Source organism: Haliaeetus leucocephalus, unplaced genomic scaffold (assembly GCF_000737465.1).
Source record: "Haliaeetus leucocephalus isolate CR32 unplaced genomic scaffold, Haliaeetus_leucocephalus-4.0 Scaffold164, whole genome shotgun sequence".
NCBI lineage: Eukaryota > Metazoa > Chordata > Aves > Accipitriformes > Accipitridae > Haliaeetus > Haliaeetus leucocephalus.
In genome coordinates this window covers 1,550,604-1,570,978 of record NW_010972600.1, presented here as the reverse complement: position 1 = coordinate 1,570,978, position 20,375 = coordinate 1,550,604, and the positions used below count along the sequence as shown (strand labels likewise).

Here is a 20,375-nt window from a genome sequence, read left to right as displayed (position 1 = left end):
GCACTGGGGCCAGTGGGACAGGCAGGGCTGGGGGCCGCTGGCAGGGCAGGTGGCACGGTGTTGTGCCCTGACCCCCTGCCCAGCCCGCAGGGGAGCTGGCAGCGAGGCGGTGGGCAGGGAGAAGCGGTGAGGGATGGCAGGAGAGCAGCGGGTGCTGGCGGATGGGTGCCCACTGGGGAGTCATCCCCCTGCGGTGTCGGAGCCCGGAGCGCCTCGGTCCCCTCCCCTGCTTTGGCCACCCGGTTCGCCGTTGGTGCTGCCGGTGGCTCCCTGGCAGGGAGGGAGCCGGGAAGTTTTGCATCCCTGGGGTGCCCTCGGCTGCCAGGGAGTGGGCAGGGCTGGCAGCATGGTGGGGGCTCAGTACCACGGGCAGGACGAGTCCCAGCCCGCGTGCCCCACCATGGGGATGCCGCACGGTGAGGCCGGGCTGAATGGCTGGAGGGCTGCCGGGATGGACGGACACCGGTCGGGGTACGGGCGAGGGGTTGATGGTTGCTTGGGGGCTCCTCGCTCCCGTGCACCGGCCCTGGGGGCTCGGCAAACCCAGCGCCGGTGGGGAGGATGGTGCCAGAGACCCGGCTCTGTGCCAGGCCCACCAACCCGGTGTTCTCCTCCTCGCTTTCGGTGCCGGGCACCGGCGCTGCTTTCGGAGTCGCCTGCTGGTGTACGGCCGAGCCATCCGCAGAGATGGGGCCAGGGGGGCTTGCCACGACGCTGCGCCAGCTTTGGGGCTCCCGTGGTGCTTTTGGCTTCCCGGGGAGAGACAGAAAGCGGGGGGAAAAAAAAAAAAAAAAAATTTAAAAAAATAAAAAGAAGAGCAAATTCTAAAATAAAGGCTGCAGACTGTCTGCCTAATAAAAATCGCACCCAGCAAAGGGCCCATATTGGACGGGATCACAGTTTTCTGAGGTGCTAATTTATTCTCGCAGGCTGGGGGGGAGCGGGAAGCATCACGTTGCCTGTGAGATGTGACGGCAGCGAGGTTTGCAGAATTCCTTTGTTGTGGGCAGAGAGGAGGGGACGCGGAGCCGGCCCCGTCGCCGGGCTCCCGCCGCGGCCGTGCAGCCCCGGGGGGCCCTCGGTGGACACCCCCTTCCCATTGGGGTGGCGGAGGCATCGTGGCACTGGGAGGGAGGTGGGTGCTATGGGGGGCTGTGGGCTCTGGCGAGGTTGGGTGCGGGGGGGGGAGGGGGAGGTGCAGGATCAGCCCCGTGGGGTGCCAGCGGAGGGGGGGACACGCCGGGTGGGTGGGCACCGAAATGCCGTGTGTGTGCCGGTGGCACTGGGGACCGGAGTGACCTGTGGGGACAGCAGAGGTCATGGGGTCTGAGCACTGGCTGGGGGGCAGCTGGGGGCACCCCTAGGGCTGGGGCGTCCCCAGGATGGGGGGCACCCATGTCCCACTACATCTAGGCTGCCTGGGTGGGTGGGCAGTGCCCCCACTCCACTCCCACCCATCCCGAGCCCGTGTCCCCCCGCACTGTCCCAAATGTCCCCTCCACTCCGTGGGGACGCCGGGGTCCGCAGCCGCCCCTGTCTCACCCCATGGCTGGGGGCAGGTTGGGGCGAGAGGAGACCCCAAAACTGGCCGGGTCGTCCCGGCACCCAATGGCCTGTGAGGAATTAAGCTATGTTTCAGCTGAAGCTAATCACCAGCCCCGGCTTTGCATATTCATGAGGCAGATGAATTATTCATGAGGTGACAGCTAGTGACAGATGTGAAAATGTTCGCTCGGGTTGGGGGGGGGGGCGGCTTTGCACCGGCGTTATTTTAAATTTCTCTCGTCTGCCGTTTCCCCGGCTGGGGCTGCGCTGCTTGGGGGACAGGGACACGCTCCTTGTCCCCGAGGGGGCTCCGCCGCATGGCACCGGGGACATCGCTGTGCCCTGAGCCCGTGGCATCGCCCTGACTGCGGAGAGAGACCCCCAACCCTGCAAAATTCAGCCCCTCGGGCTCACGGTGGCATGGCCAGCGCTGGGTCCCCGTGCCACCCTCCTCACCTTGCTGTCACCGCTGGGGACGGCGTGGTGATGCCCGGCGTGGCTTAGCCCGTGGCCCCTTCCATGGGGACCCTGGCCGGATCCTGTCCTGGCGGGATGGGGCTGATGCTGCTTCCCTTGCCTTGGCACGGAGACTGGTGGTGCTGAGCCGTGCTGGCAGCGGCATTCCCGTGCCTGCGGTGAGGAGCCGGGATCCGGCCACGGTTGATGCCGGTGGTGCCGCGGGGTCGGGACTCGGCCGTGCCAGCCCTGGGCTGCCTTGCCGGCGCTGCCGGAGCTGGATTGTGGGTTAGTGGATCAAGAGGAGGTGGGAGGGAGACGGGCTCAATAATTAACGAGATGCCGAGACTGAGAGGACGCTGCCTGGCTGCGGCTTCGGCAGCCCCCGGCGCGGCGTGGGGGTCCTCGTGCCGGGGACGCCGCGTGTGGTGGCTCCGGCACCGGCAGGGACGGAGGCTGCCGTGCTGTTTGTCCTGACCTTGGGATAAACTTTTTGCTGGCTCAGCGCAGGGCCGGGCTCGGTGGAGGTGGCAGCCGGGGGTCCGGTGAGGAGCTGGGGGGAGCGGAGTATGGTGGGGACCTTCCCTTGTCTCCATGGCTTGAAGCGGAGCCGCGGTGCCACCGGGAACGTGGTCCCCGCGTGCTTCGAGGGCAGGGGTGCCAGCCGGGTGGTCCCAAGGGAGCAGCAGGCTGGGGGCTGCGTGTCCTGTCCCCGGGGCGGGGGGAGCCCAGGACCCCTCTGCCTGTGGTCCGTGTTCCCCGAGGAGGCAGCGGGCGCTGCCGGCTGGGCCGGCCCTTTCTACCGTGGCACCTTCCCTGCTGCGAAAGCAAAACCTGCAGAAATGCTGATGTCAGGGAAGGCGACGGACGCAGCTGAAGCCGCACAGCCCTGTGGCCCCCGGCCTCTCACCGCTGGCAGCACCCGCTCCTCCCTGGTGCTGCCAGCCTGGGGTGCCCTGGCAGGGTCAGGGACCACGGTCCCATCCATCCATCCATCCATCCATCCATCCCCGGCACGGTGTGCACCCGGCTTCGCAGCCAACTGGGGTAGCGGTTGCAAATCCAAAAAGCGACTTTCCTGTTTAACATTTAAATAAACCCCAGGCTGTTTACCCAGCGGCGCTGCCCGGCGTTTGCTCAGTGAGGACCCATCTCCAGAACAGCGGGTCTGGGTAAACAGCCGAGAGCTTAGAGGAGTATTTATACGCTGCCACGTTAATGCAGCTCTTCGGGGTCTCTTGGGTCCCTTTGGCTCCTGCTCCATCCCACCACCCTGACGTGGCCCTGGGCAGGGCATGGGGCCGGCACCCCGTATTTTGGGGCTGGTGGCCCAAGGTTGTGGCTGGGAATGGGGGTTGCCCTGCTGGGAGCTGGGGTGGCCACGGGCTAGGGAGGAGGAGGATGGAGAAGGGGAAGGTCTTGGGGATGTTGTGGAGAGGTGTTGGGGAGTAAGACCCGATAGCTGTTGTCCCAAGTGGGAAATTGTCTTGTTTGCCCTTCGATGGGAAAAGTCGCCTGGAAGCTGCAGGGCAGGGGAGTGTCGAGGGATGCTAAAAAGAAAATGGGTGAAGAGACCAAAAAGGGACCATGAGTGATTCAAAGCCCTGGGACGTGTGCGAGCACCCTTCTCCCCCAGTGCTGAGTGTCTTGGATGTCCCCATCCCACACCCACTGCCCCCAACCCGCACCCAGCTCCCCCCCCTCGCCCAGCAGGTCCTGGGGTGGTGGCTTGGCGAAGGACACGGGCTGGGAGGGTGGGCAGGAGCCGCCCCATCCCACGCCCTGGCACTGATGGTTTGTGCTGGGAGAGCTCCTGACACCCCAGAAAGTCAAAATTAGCATTTCAATGGGGAGGAGCTGGAACCTGCCAAGCCCCAACCATGCCAAGCAATTTATTTTTCCCTCCCGTAGTGGGAAGACAGGGAAAAGTTTGGTGCTGCCGAGGCCACGAGCCCGGGGGATTTCCTTCCTGGAGCATCTCCGAGTGGGAAAGGAGTCACCGTTGTGCTGTTGGTGCCGTGGGGCAGCCCCGGGGCTGCTCTGGGTTTTTTTCGCTCCCAGGAGATGTGGCTGGGTGAAGGCACAGTGAGCCACAGCCCCTTCCCCACTCCGCACCCCAGGAATTTCCCTCCGCAGCCGGAGCCAGGGTCAGGTCACCTCCTCATCTTTTATCAGCAGCTGGATTTGGAGGCAAAAAGCCCCGCGGAGCTGCTGCGGGAGGGAAGGGGCTGCAAATGCTTTCTTCTTTAGAAGAAATAAGATAAAACCCAGTTTTGTACCCCCCAAAAGGCCCTTTTCCAGCACTGAACATGGGGGGTCTCCTTTTTTCTCGCCATTTTGCTCTTTCTTTCTATTTTTGTCCCATAAAAGCAGAAGGGACAGAATGAGAAATCAAGGGCTGGAAAATGGAGCATCAGGGATGGGGGAACCTGTGGGCTGAGCCAAAGCCTCAGCTCTGGGCAGCTGGAAGAGGGACTAGGCGGTCCTGGGGTCCCCCCAAAAGCTGAGAGCTCCCCAGCTCACTGTCCTGGCCAGGAGACAGGACAGGGGTCGATGTCGGAGCCGGGGGACCTGCACGCTGCATCAGGGACCAGCAAACCCCATGCTGGATCTGCCGGCACATGGGGGGCCCTGGGTCTGGTTCAAGCTCGTGGCCACGTGGTGCCAGGCTCCAGCGTGGCCCCGTTTGGGATTTGGGGGTGCTGGTTGCATCTCTGCTGTCTCTGCTTGGCTGGTTCAGTGGCACGGGGTGCCAGAGCCTGGTTAAAATCCCAAACAAAGCCTGAGCGGGACTGTGGTTGTGGTGGGAGCCGGGTGATGGTTGTGCCCGTGCCGGGTGGGCGATCTGTCCGACTTCCCTCCGAGCCCAGAGACCAAATGATTTAGAAAATACTAATCGGCGCTGCAGTCAAACAGATGGATGGGAGATTTTTCGGTGAGCAGTGGTGCCGGCTTTGTGCTCCACGCGCCGCACGCCGGCTCCGGCAGCCGGAGGCATCCACTGCATGTTAATGCTGAGAGCAGAGCGAGGGCTGGCTCCAGCGCCACCGGTTCTGCTGCTGCTGGGCTGGGGGTGTGTGGGACCCCCAGGTTTGCCCGCTACCCCCACCACGGAGATACGTGTCCCACCTCCAGCGGTACACCGGGTGGCTGCGGGGATGTCACGGTGGGTGGCACTGGTGGCAGGGGACACAGAGGGAGACCCCGGCAGGGCAGCTGGCGGCTCGGTGGGTCGATGGATGGCACCCCATCCTCCATCTCGACCCCGCACCGGCTTCACGCCGGGAGTGAAATCAAACTCTCTCCAGGCTAATGGCGTCTTGCTAAGTGGGGCTAATCCTGCTCCCTCCCCGTGGCTCTCGGGAGGCTGGTGTCAGCACGGCCCCACGGTGATTTATGGCCCGACGGCGCTGCTGAACAAGCAGGGAGTGGGCGAGCAGCGGCCGCCCACCCTCCGGCTCTCGTTGCAGGTCAAGGATGGTCCATGTGATGGGGGATGCCGGCTGCTGGTTCCTGCTTGGGCTCTCCCTCTTCCCCATCGCCGTCCTGGGTAAGTGCTGCCAGGGCTAATTAGCCAATAAGGGTAAACAGCAGCAAATAATGCACTATCAGCCAGAATAAATAGCGAAGGTGAATAATAACCAGGGGAGGGCTTGGGCTGTGGCCCCCCACACCTCCCCGCCCTGAGCTGCGGGGGATTAGCGAGGGAGAAGCCCCTCAGGCGACCGTGGACTCCCCCCCCCGCGCTGGGATCCCCACAGGCGAGACCTTAAATCCTTAATCCCGCTGGCAGCACCCCCGGCCCCCTCCCCGCCACAGAGCTGAGCCCCCCGGGGATTTGCTGTGTCTCTGACCGTGTCCCCCCTCCGCCCCGGTCCCTCATGGCGGGGGCATCGCAGCATCCTGCTGCATGAGGGGGGATTTGGGATCCCCCCACCCCGGTACCCTCCCCGTGCATCTCCTGGCAAGCGAAGGGCTTGGGGTGCGATGGAGGGTGGGGAGCTGGGGGGGGGACAAGGTGCCAGGCGGGGATTAGCGGCCAGCTGAGCTCTGCGGGAGCATCCCCCCAACCCCGCTGCGGGCAGGGAAAGCCGGGCCACGGGGGTTTCCGAGACTTGTGGGATTTGCAGCGACGGAGCTGGGAGCCTGCATAGGCTGGGGCAGGATTAGTGCGGGAGGAGGAGGAGGAGGAGGAGGTCACGATTGCTGCCATGCTTTATCCCAGTGTGGGGATGGGCTTTCCCGCTGGTGCCACAGGGGTTGGATGGTGCCGAGTCGTTGGCGAGGGGTCCATCTCTGCGGGCAGGGACGGGGAGGACTGATATCCCCACGGGAGCAGTGTGGCACCCACGGGTGCAGAGCAGCGGCTACAGCCTGGCAGCATCCTGGGGCGGGGGATGACAGGCACTCGGCTGAGTCGGGGGTTCAGCCCTGGAGGGGCAGATTTAACTGGCAAAGCCAGTCTCCAGCCACTAGACGGGGAGGCTGCACATAATCCTGCTTCATACTCTTCCTCGGGGGGGCTCAGGAGCACCCGGTACAGAGCCCCCAACACCCTGCAACGCCCCCAGCTCTTCCCCCTACGAACAAAAGCCCTGCAGGAGCTCTCACCGCCCATTCCCGTGGTATCTGGGTGCCTCTCCCCGCAGGCTCCCAGGACGATGGGAAGGTGATCCACATCAACAGGGTGCAGCACCAGGCTGTGCGCGTGGGGCTGGGGGAGCCCGTGGCCCTGCCCTGCCTCTTCTTGCTCCAACCCTCCGCCTCGCTGGGGCCCAACGAGCCCCCCGACCCTCCCCGCGTCAAATGGAGCAAGGTGCGCTCGGCCACCGGCCAGAGGGAGGACGTCCCCATCCTGGTGGCCAAGGACAACGCGGTGAAGGTGGTGAAAACCTACGAGGGCCGAGCGTCCCTGCCCGGCTACCCCCGCGACCGCTACAACGCCACGCTGCTGCTGCGCGCCGCCCGTGCCAGCGACGCGGGGCTGTACCGCTGCGAGGTGGTGGCTGGCATCGATGATGAGCAGGACCTGCTGCCCCTGGAGGTGACGGGTGAGCCGGGCACCGCGCCATGGAGCGGCGTTGCCGGGAGAGCCGCGGGGGTGTCACGGGTACCGCGGCGGGTTGGCGTGGGTGCCCGTGTGGGTTATGCGCCCCGTGCAAGCTGTGAACCCTGTGCAAGCCGTGTGCCCCGTGCACCCCGTGGGAGCCTTGCACCCCGTGTGCTCTATACAAGCTGTGCGCCACGTGTACCCCGTGCAAGCCATGCGCCCCGTGCAAGCCCTGCACCCCATGCGAGCCATGCACCCTGTACAAGCCGTGTGAGCCATGCACCGCATGTGCCCTACACAAGCTGTGCAAGCCGTGCACCCCATGCAAGCTGTGCGCCACGTGTACCCCGTGCAAGCCATGCGCCCCGTGCAAGCCCTGCACCCCATGCGAGCCATGCACCCTGTACAAGCCGTGTGAGCCATGCACCGCATGTGCCCTACACAAGCTGTGCAAGCCGTGCACCCCATGCAAGCTGTGCGCCACGTGTACCCCGTGCAAGCCATGCGCCCCGTGCAAGCCCTGCACCCCATGCGAGCCATGCACCCTGTACAAGCCGTGTGAGCCATGCACCGCATGTGCCCTACACAAGCTGTGCAAGCCGTGGACCCTGTGCAAGCCATGCACCCCATGTACTTCACGCACCCTGTGCAAGCCGCGCACCCCATGTACCCTGTGCACCCCGTACAAATTTTGTGAGCCATGCACCCCATGCAAGCCCTGCACCCTGTACAAGCCATGCACCCCATGCAAGCCCTGCACCCTGTACAAGCCGTGTGAGCCGTGCACCCCGTGCCAGCTCTGCCGCCCGCTGCCCTTCCAGGCGTCGTCTTCCACTACCGCCCCGCGGGCGAGCGCTACGCCCTGACCTTCGCCGCTGCCCGCCGCGCCTGCCTGGACAACTCGGCCGTCATCGCCTCGCCCCAGCACCTCCAAGCCGCTTTCGAGGATGGCTACGACAACTGCGACGCGGGCTGGCTGGCCGATCAGACCGTGCGGTAAGTGTGCGGCACAGGCTGCTGGCCGGGCATCCCCCACTGCGGGTGGTCGTGGAACTGAGCGTCTGCCGTGCCCCTCTCCGGCAGGTACCCCATCACGCTCTCCCGACCCGGCTGCTACGGAGACCGCAACAGCCTCCCCGGCGTCCGCAGCTACGGCCGGAGGGAGCCCGTCGAAGAATACGACGTCTACTGCTACGCCCGGGAGCTGCGAGGCAAGTGGTGCCGCAGCGGCCGGGTGCGCACCGGGCTGGGCAGGCGGGTGCCCGGGGACATCCTTGCGGAGCAACGGCTGTGGTTGGGAGCGTGGGCATCTCCCTGCATCTCTCGCCTGCCGCGGTTTGGCTGCGGGGATGGGTGCCGGTGCCGTGCCATTGCTCGGTGCCACCCTCTGCGCTAGTGCCAAGCGGCACGGCGTGGCTGTCGTGCTGGAGTGATGGAGATTTCCAAAAACCACCGCTCGGCTCCAGGCCATCAGGATCGTCACGGCTTTCCGTCCCCACATCCCTAATGGGCTCTGCTCTCTTACAGGGACGGTGTTTTATGCCACGGTGCCAGGGCGGTTCACCTGGCAGGGGGCCCAGAGGCACTGCCGGAGCCGGGGGGCTTCGCTAGCCACCACGGGACAGCTCTACCTGGCGTGGCGTGAGGGCCTGGACCAGTGCGACCCAGGCTGGCTGGCCGACGGCAGCGTCCGCTACCCCATCAGGCTTCCACGCAGGAAATGTGGCGGCGAGGCCTCGGGCGTCAGGACCCTCTACCAGTTCCCCAACCGCACCGGCTTCCCCCCTGCCACCTCCAAATTCGACACCTACTGCTATAAAGGTAAGGGGGACCGGCCGCGATGCCGGCACCGCGTTCCCCCGGCCAGGCCCCCCACCAGTCCTGCCCCTTCTTCCCTTGGGAATCGGTGGGCATAGCCGGGAAAATTGCTGCGGATGAATATTTAATTGGGGAATTAATGAGATAAATGAGGAGAGCTGCGCTGGGAGGGAGCCCAGCTCCATGCATCACCCTGGCATGGTGCGAGGCTGGGGGATGCGGTGCCTGGTACCGAGCCCCGAGGGGGGACGCGGGTCCCCGCTGGTGCCCCGATGCCCGTCGTGCCCCTCGGTCCCACCGCCGTGCAGGGCTGATGCTCGCGGTCTCACCGCAGCACGCACGGCCGCGGGGCAGAGGAAGCCAGAGGAGCCGGTGCCGTCTGCGCCCGAGTCACTGGGCGACGACAACGTCCTGGTGGAGCGCAGCGAGGACCTGGGCACGTCGGGGGACTCCCGGGACGTCCCCCGTGACCGCTATGGCCTCCTGCCGCAGCCGGGGCCCGCGGGGTTGGGCGAGGACGAGCAGTTGCGGCTGGCGAGCGGCAGCCCGGCGGTACGGCGCGGTGACCTCCCCGGGGCACCGGTGGCTCGCGGTCCAGGGCTGGGCGATGGTACGTCCCCATTTCCCACCACGGCCTCCTCGCCGGCGTGGCCCCATGAAGACGAAGCTCTCAACGTGGTGGACCAGGCGCCGGTGAGCTCCTGGCAGGATCCGGCCAGCACCAGCTCGGCACCGCTGGTGCAAGAAGACCCCGACTCTGAGGAGCCCCCGGCTGCCCTCCTGCCGCAGTCCCAAAGCCCAGCCCGGGAGCAAGTCACTGGTTCACCGCCAACGCCACCCGGGCTGGGGACGGTCCCTGGCACAGCAGCAGAGACCCCCAGCACCCCACCGGCCAGCTCCCACGCCCCGAGGCAGAGCGGCTATGCCGGGCTGAACGGGCGCTACTTCCAGCTGCAGCGGCAAAACTGGGACCCCACAGCGGTGGCTGGGGGCACCACGGTGGCTGGGGGCACCACGGTGGCTGGGGACCCCACGGTGGCTGGGAACACCACGATGGCTGTGGACCCGGTGGGGACGGTCACCCAGTCCCCCGTCCTGGCCCTGGAGGTGAAGGGGGCTGCAGCCAACGCGGTGGAGACGTGGAGCATCCCCCGTGCCGGCACCGAGAGCCTCCGGCGGGAGGGCACCTACTCAACCTCCAACGCAGTGGAAGAGGAGATCGGCCCCGGTAAGTGATGCTCAAAAGCAGCTTGGGGGGGTTCTGGCGGGGGCTGTGCCGGCTCAGGAACCCCACGGCTGTGCCGTCTCTTGCAGAGCTGATGGCACCGGCCACCGCCCCGGTGTCCCCCTCGCCACAGGCGCCCGCCTGGAGGGATTCACCACGGTGGAGCCCCCGCATGGCCCCCCGCAATCCTGGGGAGCCCACACGGACACCCCCTCCACCGTCCCCATCCCTGCCTGTCTCCGCGGTTCCCCACGACGCTCTCAGCCCCTGGGACATCACCGCGGTCGGGGCTCAGCCCCACGTCCCCAGCGCCCGTGGGGACTCCCCCCAGCCACCCGCAGATGCCACCGAGGACTTCTCCGGGGACGCCCTCTCCCAGGAGGACGGCGGCTCCGTCCCACCACGGCCCCTGCTGCCGCCGGCCCCGCTGGTGGCCGAGGGCCCCGAGACGGTCCCGCAGCTCCGCGGTGACACCGGTGACAGCAGCGGGGCTCCAGGCGATGGCTCGCTGGAGAGGCAGAGGAAAGCGGTGACCTTCTTCCACCCGTCTGGCCCCTCCGTGGAGCACCCCACCGAGGTGGCTGCTCCATGGCCCCACGGGGGGCTGAGCCCCACGGCTCCCCCTGGTCCAGCCGAGCCCAGCCGTGAGCCGCCAGCCGGGTCCGGAGATGCTGGGAAGGGCTCAGCTGAGTCAAGCGGCGAAGCAGCCGCGTCCCCCCCAACGTGGGACGTCCCCTCGCCTTTGCCTCCCGCTGCGGCCGGTGAGGTGACCCCCAGGGCTGGCACCGAGCAGCCGGCGGAGGCGGAGGTGCTGGAGCCGGCGGCTGAAGAAGGGTCCGCGGGCTTCGCCCCACGGCCCACCAGCCACGCTGCACCGGAGCTGGGGGGAGAGGAGCATCTCCTCCTGCCCCCCTCTACCCCTCAGCAGCCTCCCACCAGCCTCGGCCCCCCAGGTGGTCCCAGCCATGAGGATGCACCGACAGCCCCCGCGGAGGAGGATGCCTCCGGGGAGGTGAAGAGGGAAGAGCCCCCTGGGCCCCCTGGCTCGGCCACCCACAACCCCCGGCCATCACCCACTGCCCCCCACCCATGGATGCCGGAGGGGTCTGAGTCCCCAAGCACAGGGCCGCTCTTTGAGCCTTCCACGGCGGCGGCAGAGCTGGGGGGACCAAGGGGGTCCCCGCTGCTGGATGCCGACAGCGGGAGTGGCGAAGAGCCGGGGCTGGAGGAACGGGAGCTGCTGGCCTGGGCAGGCGCCGGCAACGCCAGCCGGCACGGTGAGCGCGGTGCTGCGGGTCGGGGTGCTGCGGGCATCTGGAGCTGATGGGGACGGGGGAAATGGGCTGGGTGGCAGGAGGACCTCAAGGTTGACCCCCCCCCAGGCTGGTACATTGTGTTGCTGACCCGCTGGGTCAGTTTTAAGGTGGAGGTTTGGGGTGGGTCTCTCCTTTTACCCAAACGAATTTACTCACCGGGGAGTTTCTGGTAGCCGTGATGGGCTGGGGGCAGATCCTGGGTTTTTCAAAGTGAGCCCAGCTATTAATGTGAGCTGCGAAAGTGTCCTCTTAAATATTTAATATTTGCAGTTGCTAATAATAATAGCTGGAGAGGCGGCTGCTGGTGGGGGACATGCGGCACACGCCGCCCGGCCACGGTTCAAACAAAGGCAACAAATATATTTAAAGAGTAGAGCCACGGCCAGGTGGAAAAGGCACCGCAGTTAATGTGCAGCAGCCGGCAGCGCCGGGGCAGGACCAGACCTTGGGTCCCGGTGGGAAGCGGGTGGGTGCCGCGGTGTCCCTCCCCACCCCGGCTCAGGGCACCCGCTCCCACCCCACAGCACCGGCCGACCCCTGCCAGAACAACCCCTGCCTGCACGGCGGGACCTGCCGTGCCAACGGCACCGTCTGCGGCTGCAGCTGCGCCCCGGGCTTCACCGGGGAGAACTGTGAGATCGGTGAGTGACCAGAGCATCTCGCCGTGCCGGGGCAGGATCTGGTCCCGCATCCCAGCACGGCACGGAGCAGCGACCACGCTTGGAAGCGGGGAGGGGAATGGGGCTGCGGCTCTTAAATCCTGCTCGATTCCCCCGTGCTCGGTCACCACCGGCACTGGCGGTGGCAGAGGGGACGGTGGGCTGGGCGGGCGGTGGCGGGGTGTCTCCGTATACCCACAGCTCCTGGCGTTTTCTGCAGACATCGATGACTGCCTGTCCAGCCCCTGCCAGAACGGTGGCACTTGCATCGACGAAGTCAACTCCTTCGTCTGCCTCTGCCTGCCCAGCTACGGTGGCAGCCGCTGCGAGAAAGGTGGGGACCCGGTGTGCCCCGGGTGTGTTGCCATGGGGTGGGCGAAACCCCCACGGGGACACTGCCCAGCCCCTGGCCCTTTGGGAGCAGGCATGGGGAGCTGGGAAGGGGACGGAAAAGTCCTGCCCCCTCCATGATGGGGAGCTTGTTCCCTGCATCCCTTCCCGGGGTCCTGGGGGACCGGTTCCCCTCACCGTGCCCATCTCCCCGCAGACACGGAGGGCTGCGACCACAACTGGCACAAGTTCCAGGGTCACTGCTACCGGTACTTTGCCCGCCGGCGCTCCTGGGAGGATGCGGAGCGGGATTGCCGTCGCCGTGCCGGCCACCTCACCAGCATCCACTCGCAGGAGGAGCTCGGCTTCATCAACGGTGCGGGGTCGGGGGGAGAACACCCCATCCCGCAGCTCTCCAAGCATCAGCACCCCCGGGTGCTCTTCGCCTTCACCGTGCGAGCCATGGGTGCCTCTCTCCGTAGGCTTCGGGCACGAGAACACCTGGATCGGGCTCAATGACAGGATCGTGGAGCAGGATTTCCAGTGGACCGACAACACCGGCTTGGTGAGACCCTTGGAGGTGCAAGGCGGGGGGGCTCAGGGTGCAGGGCATGGGGGGGGCACAGGGGCTCTCACCCTCTCTCCTGTCCCACCAGCAATATGAGAACTGGCGGGAGAACCAACCCGACAACTTCTTTGCGGGCGGCGAGGACTGCGTGGTGCTGGTGTCCCACGAGATCGGCAAGTGGAACGACGTGCCCTGCAACTACAACCTGCCCTACATCTGCAAGAAAGGCACAGGTACCGCCTGCCCCGGCATCCCCATCCCGCAGCCCCCAGGCACCTCCTCATCCTCAGGAAACCTATCCCAGCTCCTCGTCCAGGAAAACTCAAGCAGTTCCCCTTAATCTCCATTTTTCCTTTTTTTTCCCCACAGTCAATTCTTCCCTCTCCACTTTAATTTGTTTAATTTGCCACCATTAAAACTATTAAGTTCTCATTCCTTATCTTGAAAGTTATATTAACCTCCAGCCGCTCGTTGCGAGCCGGAGGAGCATGCCGCCCTCTCCCACCGGCCGCATGTTAACGACGCGCTCGCCCCGATAAGGCCATTAATTAACAAAGTAAATCCTGGGGAACACCTCATTGCCAACCTGATGGAGCCCCTCCTAAAGCCATCCACCACCGCTCCGGCTCGTGGAGAGAACCGGTGGCATCGGCAGAACGTCCCCTCGTCCCCTCCCAGTGCTGGAGGGGTGACGGGGGTCTGTCACCCCCCCCAGTGCTGTGCGGGCCCCCGCCGGAGGTGGCGAATGCCTTCACCGTGGGGAAGAAGAAGGAGAAGTACAGCATCCACTCCAGCGTGCGCTACCAGTGCGAGGAGGGCTTCACCCAGCGCCACGTGCCCACCATCAAGTGCCACAGCACCGGCAAGTGGGACCGGCCCAAAATCCTCTGCACAAAACGTTAGTGGGGATGGGGGGGTCCCGGGGAAGGGGCGGGGGGGAGTGTCAAGGCACCGGCTCCCTCCTGGGGCCGTGGTTCCTGACCCCCCTGGGTCCCCTCCCTTGCCCCCGTTAGCCAGGCGGTCGCACCGAGCGCGGCGTCACCACCACCACCGGCACAGCCACCCCCACCACCAGCACCACCACCACAAACCCCGCAAGGAGCGGCGAAAACACCGCAAGCACCTCCGGCTGGACTGGATGGAGGAGGGTCACTACTTCTAGAGCCGGGGGACGAGGAAGCACAAGGGTCCCCGACGGGATGTGGTGACGTTTCCCGCCCCCCTCCCATTCCCCCCCCCTCTTTTATAACCCCCCTTGGCTTTAGCTCCTAGGATGCCCGGCCCCCTAGGGAATAGGATCCGGAGGGGGCGGCTGCGTGTGCGTCCCCAGCCCTCCTTGCATGCCCCACGCTCAGCCCCCCCAACCCGGGGTCGAGCCCCCAGCCCCACACGGGGACCCCCGCCCCCCAATCCCTGCGCGGGGGGCTGTTCCCCGGCTGGGCTCTGGCCCCCTCCCCAAAGAGGGGGGTTAATCTGCCAGCCCCCCCCCCATCTCCCACCTTGGCCATCGTGTCTCACTGGCCCAGGGTGGCTCTGGTTTTTTAGCAGCCCCCCACACCTCCATCTTCCCACCCCGGCACCCCGGTCTTGCCCGTGGGGCATCCCTACGGCCGGCACGGGGACCCTGCCCGACACGGGGAGGGGGATGATGCTACTGGGGCCGGTGTCCTGCTCTGCCGCCTGGTTTGGGGTTGGTTTATTTTTTTTCCCCTTTCCGTTTGTCGTCGGGTCCCCGTTGGAGTTGGCGTGTGTGTGTGTGTGTGTGTACGGCGCTTTCCGATCTCTGCTGTTTGCGACGTGACTGCCGTGTCCCGAGCCCCCCTCCCTGTCCCCTCCCTGTGCCATTTCTGACTCTGCCTTTCTGTACTGCTGGACATTTTAATAAATTTTTTTAACAGTTGAGCGGCCCTGACCCTGTGCTTTCCTGGGGGCAGGCGGGGGAGCGGGGACCCCAGGGACAGTCCCCTCGCAGCCCTTGCCTTGCCTTGGCCGGGAACTGCCTCACCGGCGCTTTCCATCTGCCTCCTTTCGCTGCCACTAAATTAATTTTAAGCAAACCTAATCCTTCTCCCAGGGCTCGTTGTGCCAACCCCACCGCCTGCTCGTGGCGCGAGCCGAGTGCTCATGAATCACGCCGGCGGTGTCTGCCGCGTGCATCGCCCGTGGGGAGCAGCGTGGCCGCGGCTTTCCCTGCCGGCCTAGATAAGACGCAGAGATGCTGATGAATTTATCAGGGTGCTGCCTGCGTTAACCGTGGGTACAGGGTCTGCGGCCCCCACCCCGGCTGCCCATCTATCGGTGTGTGATGGCCACCACCTGGGGCTCCAGTGGCCCCCGGCACGCATGGTCTCCCCACTCTCCCCTCCCGGGGGGGTGGTCACGGTGGCTGGGGGTGTCACATCCTAGCAGCTATTTATTTTCATCAATGCTGGCAGTCGGTAAAGTGGATGGATGGTCTGTGCTCAGCTGCACCGGGCATGGAGAAAGCCCCGAGCCCCCTCTAGTATGGGGGACCCCGGGGTCCCCACCGGTGCCTGGTTGTCCCCGCAGTTGCTGCCAGCGCTGTGATGCCCCAAGGTGACTCTGCTCATGCTGCTCCCTTGGATCTGGTCCCGATAAATCCGAGAGGGATGCTGTTGGGATGCTCCAGCTGGGATGATCCGAACTTGCCCAGCTCTGGCTGCGAGGGAGGGTGCAGTGGGGCCGGGGGGTCTGACTGGGGAGCGAATATAAGGGCTGTCGGGGTGAGCAGCCCCACGGCGCAGGGCAGCCCGGAGTCCCTTTTGCACCCAAGATGCCCCTCGAGGGTGGCACCAAAGAAGGACACGCAAGAGCCTGGCTCAGCTCTGAAAAGCGGCCAAAGCTTTTATTTCATCTACGTCCAGCTCGCGAGCGCCAGGCCTGCAAAAAGCCTCGGGACGGTGCTCAGCCGGGTGGGCGCAGGGGATGGTGCCCACCCAGCACCTCCCCGCTCCCGCCATCGGCCGCTTCTGCACAAAGCCAAGCGCAAAGGAGCTGCCCCAGCCCCGGGCTCGCCGGGTACCAGCCCCGGCCCTGTGGGGTGGCCGGTGGCGAGCGGGTTCATATGGGTGCTGGAGGGGCTGCAGGTGCCCCCCCTCCAGCTGCCCATGTTGCATGAAGCCAAGCCCAGTTCCCCCAGTCCTTGCCCAGGACCAAGGTGGGATTTGGGGGACAGGGGAAGGGAGCCCATCGCAGGTCAGCCCCCACTGCAGAGACGTGCTGGTCCCACGATGCTGGTTGCCTGCGGCATCTCCCTGTGGATTCAGTGCTGCGTGGCCCCAGGGACAGCGTGGAGCCGGGGATCCTGGGCGTGAGGATGAGGACAGCGGGGGCTCAAGCCTGCTTTGCTCTGGATGGGCCTTTAGCACATGCAATATGCTGATTGACAAGCAAGAACTGCAACGAGCTGGGGAGCCAGCCCTGGCTCCAAGCGCAGGCTCCTGGCTGGGCTACTGAAGTCATTCCCCTCCCGCTGCCTCAGTTTCCCCAAGCGTCACCGGGCTTTGTCCGCAGCCCGCGGCACAGCAGCCCGCACTGGCATCGCACGGGCACCTCTCCCAGTCCAACGCGGGGGCTGCCCGCAGCTCCCCACACTGCTGCATCCCAGAAAGCAGCGACACCGGGGAACCCAGCACGTGGCGGGGGGGGGGTTCCCCGGCCAAGTCTTGGGGTACTCCCGGTGAAAGTGAGCCTCACACACGATTAGGGTGCCCCCCACCCAGCACCTTCTCCGGGGCAGCCTCACCAGCTTTTTTAAAACAATAAACCCCAAAAAGCTTGTACTTCTTGTCCGGGAAACCCAGGTTGCGCACTCCGGGCTCCCGGCCCCCGCAGCGTGCCCGGGGATTGACGATGGGGTAGCGGATGCTGCCGTCCTCCAGCCAGCCGGCTTCGCAGCGGTCCAGCAGCTGGATCTTCCAAGCGGCGTAGAGCTGGCCCACTTTGGCCACGGCTGCCCCGTTGTTCTTGCAGGCCTGCACCGCCTCGGCGTAGCTCAGCTTGCGGTACGTCTTCAAGAAGTAGACTTTGCCTGGTTGGTGGGAGAGGGGGGGCAAAGTAGGGGCTGTTGGGGACGGGGACCCAGCTGCAGCATCCTGCACCCGGCACGGCACCGGCACCCGGCGGGGTGGGATGCGGGCAGGGATGGAGCTGAGCGGTGCAAGCCTTGTGGACGTCCCCCCACCCCCCCAACACATTTTGGGGGGGGGCTGGAGGAGACGACTGGCCGGGTGGGCTCTGTGGAGCCACCGCGGCGGTGCGGGCAGATTTATGGGGGCTGCACGGCGGCGGTTGGTGATGGTTCCTCGTGGCGATTACACCCGCTATTTATCCTGCCTGCCACCATTAAATAAACATCGGCAGAGCCCCCCCGCACGGGCCTGCCAGCCAGGAGGAATTTACACAGCCCGGGAGCCCTCCCTGCTCCCATCTGTCTTGCGTGGCCCCGGCCTCATCCATCACCCAGCCCGTTTGCTGCTGCAATTACCTCCGTCCCCTGCTCCTGCCCGGGGAAGATGGGTTTTGCTAAAACCAGGTGTCCCAGCCCCAAAGGTGATGGGACCAGATCCTGGTCCTTGCTGGGGGTCCCCAGCACCAAACCCCATCTTGATGTGCTGGGGAGCCCAGGGTGGGCACATGCAGCCGCATCCTTCTGTCAGTCAGGGCTGAGCACCTTCCCGGACCGTCATGGCAACCCCCCCCCACCCCGCCCAGCCAAAACGGGGAGCTGGGTGCTCTGTGCCTCAGTTTCCCCTCCCTGCCGCCATTACCGTTGAGATTGGAGGTGAAGCAGAAGGCGTCGTAGTGCTCGCTCTCCTTGTGCCGATAGCCATAGTTGCGTACCCCCACCGGCGTGTCCTTGCGGCCGCACTCCTCCCGCGGCCGAGAGATGGGATACTGCACCGAGCCGTCCTCCAGCCAGCCGGCGTTGCACCAGTCCATACCCTCCAGCCAGGCCTGGTGCAGCTGGTCGTGCGAGGCCAGGATGCCATCCTGCTCCAGGCACGCCTGCTGCGCCTCGTGGAAGTTCAGGGTGTAGCGACCCAGGCGCGGGTGGTAGGGGAAGATCACACCTGGGGGGATGGAGAGGAAGGCTGGGGTGTGGGGGGGGTCTCCCCCACCTTATTTTGCAGCTGCACCCAACGAACGGGGTCACTGGCGCAAGGCACCGGGAGCCGGCAGAGAACAGGGGCTGCGATGGGCAAAGTCCAGCGAAGACAAGCTGCCATCGTCTCTGCTCGGGGACTTTGGATGCTCCAGGCTTTGCTCAGTAACCCCAAAGGCCCCCCCACCCTGTGACCGCAGGGACCCCCACGGCACCCCTGGGCTCCAGGAGCTGCTGCTCTGGGACCTGGGGACATCGGTGGTGCCCGCGCAGGGTCCAGCAAAGCCCTGGCATCCTCAGAGCGAGCCCGTACCAGGCGGAGCAGCGCTGCTGTGCCTCCTGAGCCCCCAGGAAAGTGTTTTCCCCCTTTCCTGGCATCCTCAGCCACAGCAGCCCGTCCCGGCGGGCTCAGAGCCGCGTACGGTACCAGCACTGCTGCCACGGCCCGATCCCCCCCAGTGCTTTACGAGGCCGTGCCACTATCTATCTCCAGCGTTTATTAGCTGCCAGCCTGTAAACCTGGAGCAACAATAAAAGCCAATAACAGAGGCAATAAACCACAGCACACGCCAGGAAAAACAACCGGCCGTAAAGCAGGACCAAGCCCAGCTTAGGGATGCGGCACCGGGAACCGTGTCCTGGCCATCCCACACAGGACACGGCAACACCCGGGGTCCTCCCCGTCCCTGTGCATCCTCCCCGGCATAGCCGTGCCGCTACCTTCGAGGTCCAGCTTGACCATGCCGGTGTCATCCTCGAGCTCATTGGTGACCTCACACTCGTAGCGGCCGTAGTCTTGCAGGGTGACGTTACGGATGATGAGCGAGGCATCGCCGAAGCCGTCCTCCTGCAGAGCCGTGCGGCCGCGGTAGCTACCGAACGCCCGCCGCGCCTTCCCCAACGCCACGAAGACGTCCACGAAGGCCATCGGCTCTGTCACCTTGGTCCACTTGAGGCGGATCTCGGCCGGGTCGTGGGCAGACATGTCGTAGTGGTACCGGCAGGGCAGGATGATGGTGCCGCCCCGGTGCGTCACCACCTTCCCCGGGGCCGTTTGCACGACCACAGCCCCGCTGTCACCCTCTGTAAGGGACACCGAGCTCAGGGGAGTCCCTGTCCCCAAACCTGCCCTTGTCTCCATCCCAGGTAGTGCCAGCACAGGGGAAGGACCCACGGTGGGGACAAGGCAGGCTGGGGCCATGGGGCAGGTGGGGCGACAGCCTTTGGGGTGAATTTCCATCTTTTGGGGGCTTTGCAAACCCTGAGGTGGGTTGGGCAGCTCCTGGCCAGGGCAGGGGACACGCAATGGATGCCTCAGAGACCCTGATCACGCTTTAATGGATATTAAACCCAACAGCGCTCCCCCCGTCCCATTCCAGGGGGTTCCAGCCCAGCTCCCCGCTGCGGACCCCCGTCCCCACTCACCCATGACATGGACCACCTTCTTCCGTCCCCGGGTGCTGAGCAGCGCGTCGGAGGTGAGGACGCCGGCGAGGAGCAGCAGAGCTGCTGGGCCGGCGGCCCAGGGGCCTCGGGGACGCATCTGGGGGGAGAACAGAGCCCCTTAGCACCCACCAGCCCCCCAGGGAGGAGAGCGGCAGACGGGAGGTCTCTGAGCAAACCCACACTCTGCCCGATCGCCGGCTTTGGCAGCCCCCCCCGGCATCGCTGCCGATCCCCAACCCGCACCCCACGGGGGTCGTGCCAGCCGGGGAAGGAGACACTGTCACCCACCGCCACCCCTTGTGGGGAAGCCCCCCACCCCATCTCCCACCTCAAGCAGAGTTGGGGGTGACCACCAGCGCTGGGTCACCCATTTTCTTCCCCCCCCCGCACGGAGCATCCCCGGCCCGTGGGGACCCCCGGTGCCCCCCGGCCTGTGCCGGCTCTGAACTCCGGTTCACCCGCTCAGTTACAGCCGGGATGAATATTTCATGGCAGACGCGCCGGGCCGGATCTCGTGAGTTATTTATGTCAGCGCTGCCACATCTGGAAACTGAACTGATGGCGTGGAAGTGGGCTGTGGCTGCCGGAGCCCCCCTGGAGCCCCCTGATTCCCTGCCCTGCTCCATGTCCCCCCACTTCCCCGGGGAAAAAAAGTGTGTCGGAGCCCCCGCTGCCCCCCGGGGGGCTGCGATTCCCCCCCTGAACCCTGTGTTCTCGGATATGCCCCAGATCCCAGCCCAGGCAGCCTGGGTGTTTGTGTGTGTCCCCCCCATGGGAATCAGCCCCCCCGTGGGGCTGGGGAAGGGGAACCAGGGCTTGGCCGTGGGGCAGGGGGAG

At 65.8% G+C, this 20,375-nt stretch overlaps 2 protein-coding genes across 2 annotated transcripts; one reads left to right on the top strand and one right to left on the bottom strand.

The window, feature by feature from the left end:
• The first annotated feature begins 5,478 nt into the window (after positions 1–5,478).
• Positions 5,479–14,129, top strand: NCAN (neurocan). Its single transcript, XM_010563308.1, has 14 exons — positions 5,479–5,551; positions 6,651–7,052; positions 7,873–8,047; positions 8,135–8,262; positions 8,579–8,885; positions 9,226–10,097; positions 10,184–11,371; positions 11,935–12,051; positions 12,290–12,403; positions 12,617–12,775; positions 12,882–12,964; positions 13,056–13,200; positions 13,683–13,865; positions 13,981–14,129. The coding sequence occupies exons 1-14, from the start codon at positions 5,479–5,481 to the stop codon at positions 14,127–14,129; spliced, it is 4,095 nt and encodes a 1,364-aa protein (XP_010561610.1).
• Positions 14,130–16,680: 2,551 nt separating this feature from the next.
• Positions 16,681–19,859, bottom strand: HAPLN4 (hyaluronan and proteoglycan link protein 4). The gene is made up of 5 exons (XM_010563306.1): positions 19,719–19,859; positions 19,518–19,635; positions 18,813–19,175; positions 17,758–18,060; positions 16,681–17,018 (listed from the first exon to the last, which is right to left on the bottom strand). The coding sequence occupies exons 1-5, from the start codon at positions 19,857–19,859 to the stop codon at positions 16,681–16,683; spliced, it is 1,263 nt and encodes a 420-aa protein (XP_010561608.1).
• Positions 19,860–20,375: the final 516 nt, after the last annotated feature.

Excerpts from the sequence above, each read along its gene's own strand:
- NCAN (XM_010563308.1), top strand. The coding sequence starts at position 5,479 with ATGGTCCATGTGATGGGGGATGCCGGCTGCTGGTTCCTGCTTGGGCTC. Across the intron at positions 12,052-12,289 it reads CGGGGAGAACTGTGAGATCG|ACATCGATGACTGCCTGTCC; the intron begins GTGAGTGACCAG and ends CGTTTTCTGCAG. Across the intron at positions 13,201-13,682 it reads CATCTGCAAGAAAGGCACAG|TGCTGTGCGGGCCCCCGCCG; the intron begins GTACCGCCTGCC and ends CACCCCCCCCAG.
- HAPLN4 (XM_010563306.1), bottom strand. The coding sequence starts at position 19,859 with ATGGGGTGGGGGGCTTCCCCACAAGGGGTGGCGGTGGGTGACAGTGTC. Across the intron at positions 18,061-18,812 it reads GGTCAAGCTGGACCTCGAAG|GTGTGATCTTCCCCTACCAC; the intron begins GTAGCGGCACGG and ends CCATCCCCCCAG. Across the intron at positions 17,019-17,757 it reads CTTCACCTCCAATCTCAACG|GCAAAGTCTACTTCTTGAAG; the intron begins GTAATGGCGGCA and ends CCCACCAACCAG.